The sequence below is a fragment of the Enoplosus armatus genome, chromosome 12 (genome assembly GCF_043641665.1).
Source record: "Enoplosus armatus isolate fEnoArm2 chromosome 12, fEnoArm2.hap1, whole genome shotgun sequence".
Lineage (NCBI taxonomy): Eukaryota > Metazoa > Chordata > Actinopteri > Centrarchiformes > Enoplosidae > Enoplosus > Enoplosus armatus.
This window is the reverse complement of record NC_092191.1, coordinates 17,520,937-17,522,891: the sequence shown is the minus strand read 5'-3', so window position 1 is coordinate 17,522,891 and position 1,955 is coordinate 17,520,937. Positions and strand designations below refer to the sequence as shown.

General features: G+C 49.6%; 1 protein-coding gene across 1 annotated transcript; it reads left to right on the top strand.

Annotated features, from left to right (window-relative positions):
• Positions 1–614: 614 nt before the first annotated feature.
• On the top strand, positions 615–1,565 carry LOC139294509 (transmembrane protein 121). The gene has a single exon (XM_070916419.1). It carries the CDS (start codon positions 615–617, stop codon positions 1,563–1,565), a length of 951 nt encoding a protein of 316 aa, XP_070772520.1.
• Positions 1,566–1,955: the final 390 nt, after the last annotated feature.

Here is a 1,955-nt window from a genome sequence, read left to right as displayed (position 1 = left end):
CTCCTCTCTTCTCCTGTGGATTACAGATGGGCTTTGTGATCTCCCAGTGCAGTCTCATGGATGATCGCACGCTGCCACTCATTAGGATAAAGTACAAAGAGGGACACAAGTGAGTATTCAGCTGGATCTTTATCTCTGAAGGCTTAAGCTTGTATGAAAACAAGGGTGTCGGAAGTGAATCTGTAATGAGAACACATCGTGGCAGCTTTTTTCTCTTTTAATATCAGAAAATGGGACTCGTTGATTAAACTGCTGTGTTGTGTGTAATGAATGATTATCTGGGTGTAAACGGTAGACACACGTTCTGAGATTTATTCATTTTTACAATAGTGAACCTGTATGTTTACAGACCATTTGCCAATGAACATCATTTACTAAATGAGGGGTACTGTCTACCCGGCAGGTGGCTTGGGCACGAGCGGAGATTGATTGAAGTGATCTGTGTGAATCCTATTAATGCATCCTGGATTCTGGCCAAGGCAGAAGCAATGGAGGGGAACACCGCTGTCTAGCAGCACTATCTGATCTGCCTCCCCACTGGACAAACTGAGCACCCTCTGCACTCCCTCTTCAACAATACTCCTCCTCCTCCTCCTCTTCTCACCCAGGCAAGGATGGTACCTCCACCTCCCACCAACAAGCCCCACGTGTGCCTTTCCACCATCCTGATCATGAGCAGCATGGCGCTGATTGATGCCTACCTGGTGGAGCAGAACCACGGACCACGCAAGATTGGCATCTGCATCATGGTGATGGTGGGAGACATCTGCTTCCTAATCGTCTTGCGTTACGTGGCGGTGTGGGTGGGTGCTGAGGTACGCACAGCGAAGCGAGGGTACGCCATGATCCTCTGGTTCCTTTATATCTTTGTGCTGGAGATCAAGGTCTACTTTGTGTATCAAAACTACAAGGCGGACAGGAAGAGCCTGGATGCTCTCGCAAGGAAAGCGCTGACATTGCTGCTGTCCATTTGCATCCCGGTGCTGTTTGTGGTGCTGGTTGCTATTGACCATATGGAGTATGTCCGCGCCTTCAAGAAGCGTGAGGAGATCCGTAATCGCCTCTTCTGGGTGGTGGTGGACTTGCTGGACATACTGGACATCCAAGCTAACCTGTGGGAGCCTCAAAAGAAGGGGCTTCCGTTGTGGGCGGAGGGCCTGATGTTCTTCTACTGCTACATCCTGCTGCTCGTGCTGCCCTGCGTATCCTTGAGCGAGATCAGCATGCAGGGCATCAACATCGTGCCCCACAAGATGCTCCTGTACCCCATCCTCAGCCTGGTCACCATCAACATCATCACACTGTTCATCCGCGGGGGGAACATGATTCTGTACAGGGACGCCAGGGTATCTGGGATCCTGATAGGAAAGAACGTCCTGGCCATCATCCTAAAGACCTGCAGCTTTGTTCAGTACAGGAGACAGTTGCAGAACGCTTCTCCTGCCTTCGGGGTGGAGCTGCAGAAAAACTCGGTGGCCCACGCTCGTCCTGCCCCCACTCCTCCTCAAGTGGTCATGCAGGACCAGACGCCCCTCCCCGAGGTGACGACGTGCGAACACACATGACAGAATGGTGAGGTGAATCCTGGAAATGTCAATATGAATATATATGACCCTCAGGACGCTGGCAGGGTTCACAGTGTTCCACACCTTTTAGGGCACGTGAACGCTCATGTGAACACACAGGAGATCATGATCTCCACTGATGCTCACTGACACACAGGACGCTGCAGACGCTTAGCGAGGATAAAGCAGTGCTGTATCCAAAGCTGTCATGGTGCAAAATACAGTATCACTTGTGACTTTGTTAAGGCATTTCCCCCAATGAATTCAGCTAACTGTGTATTTTTTCTAATTGTACAAAAGAAAAAAAGGGCAACTACTGCAAGGTTAGAGGATATATTTTTTGAATTGTGTGTGTTGCATTCTAATCTTAAACTTAAGGGTCTGTGTGCT

Bases quoted from the DNA above. Each gene is read 5' to 3' on its own strand.
- LOC139294509 (XM_070916419.1), top strand. From the start codon at position 615: ATGGTACCTCCACCTCCCACCAACAAGCCCCACGTGTGCCTTTCCACC.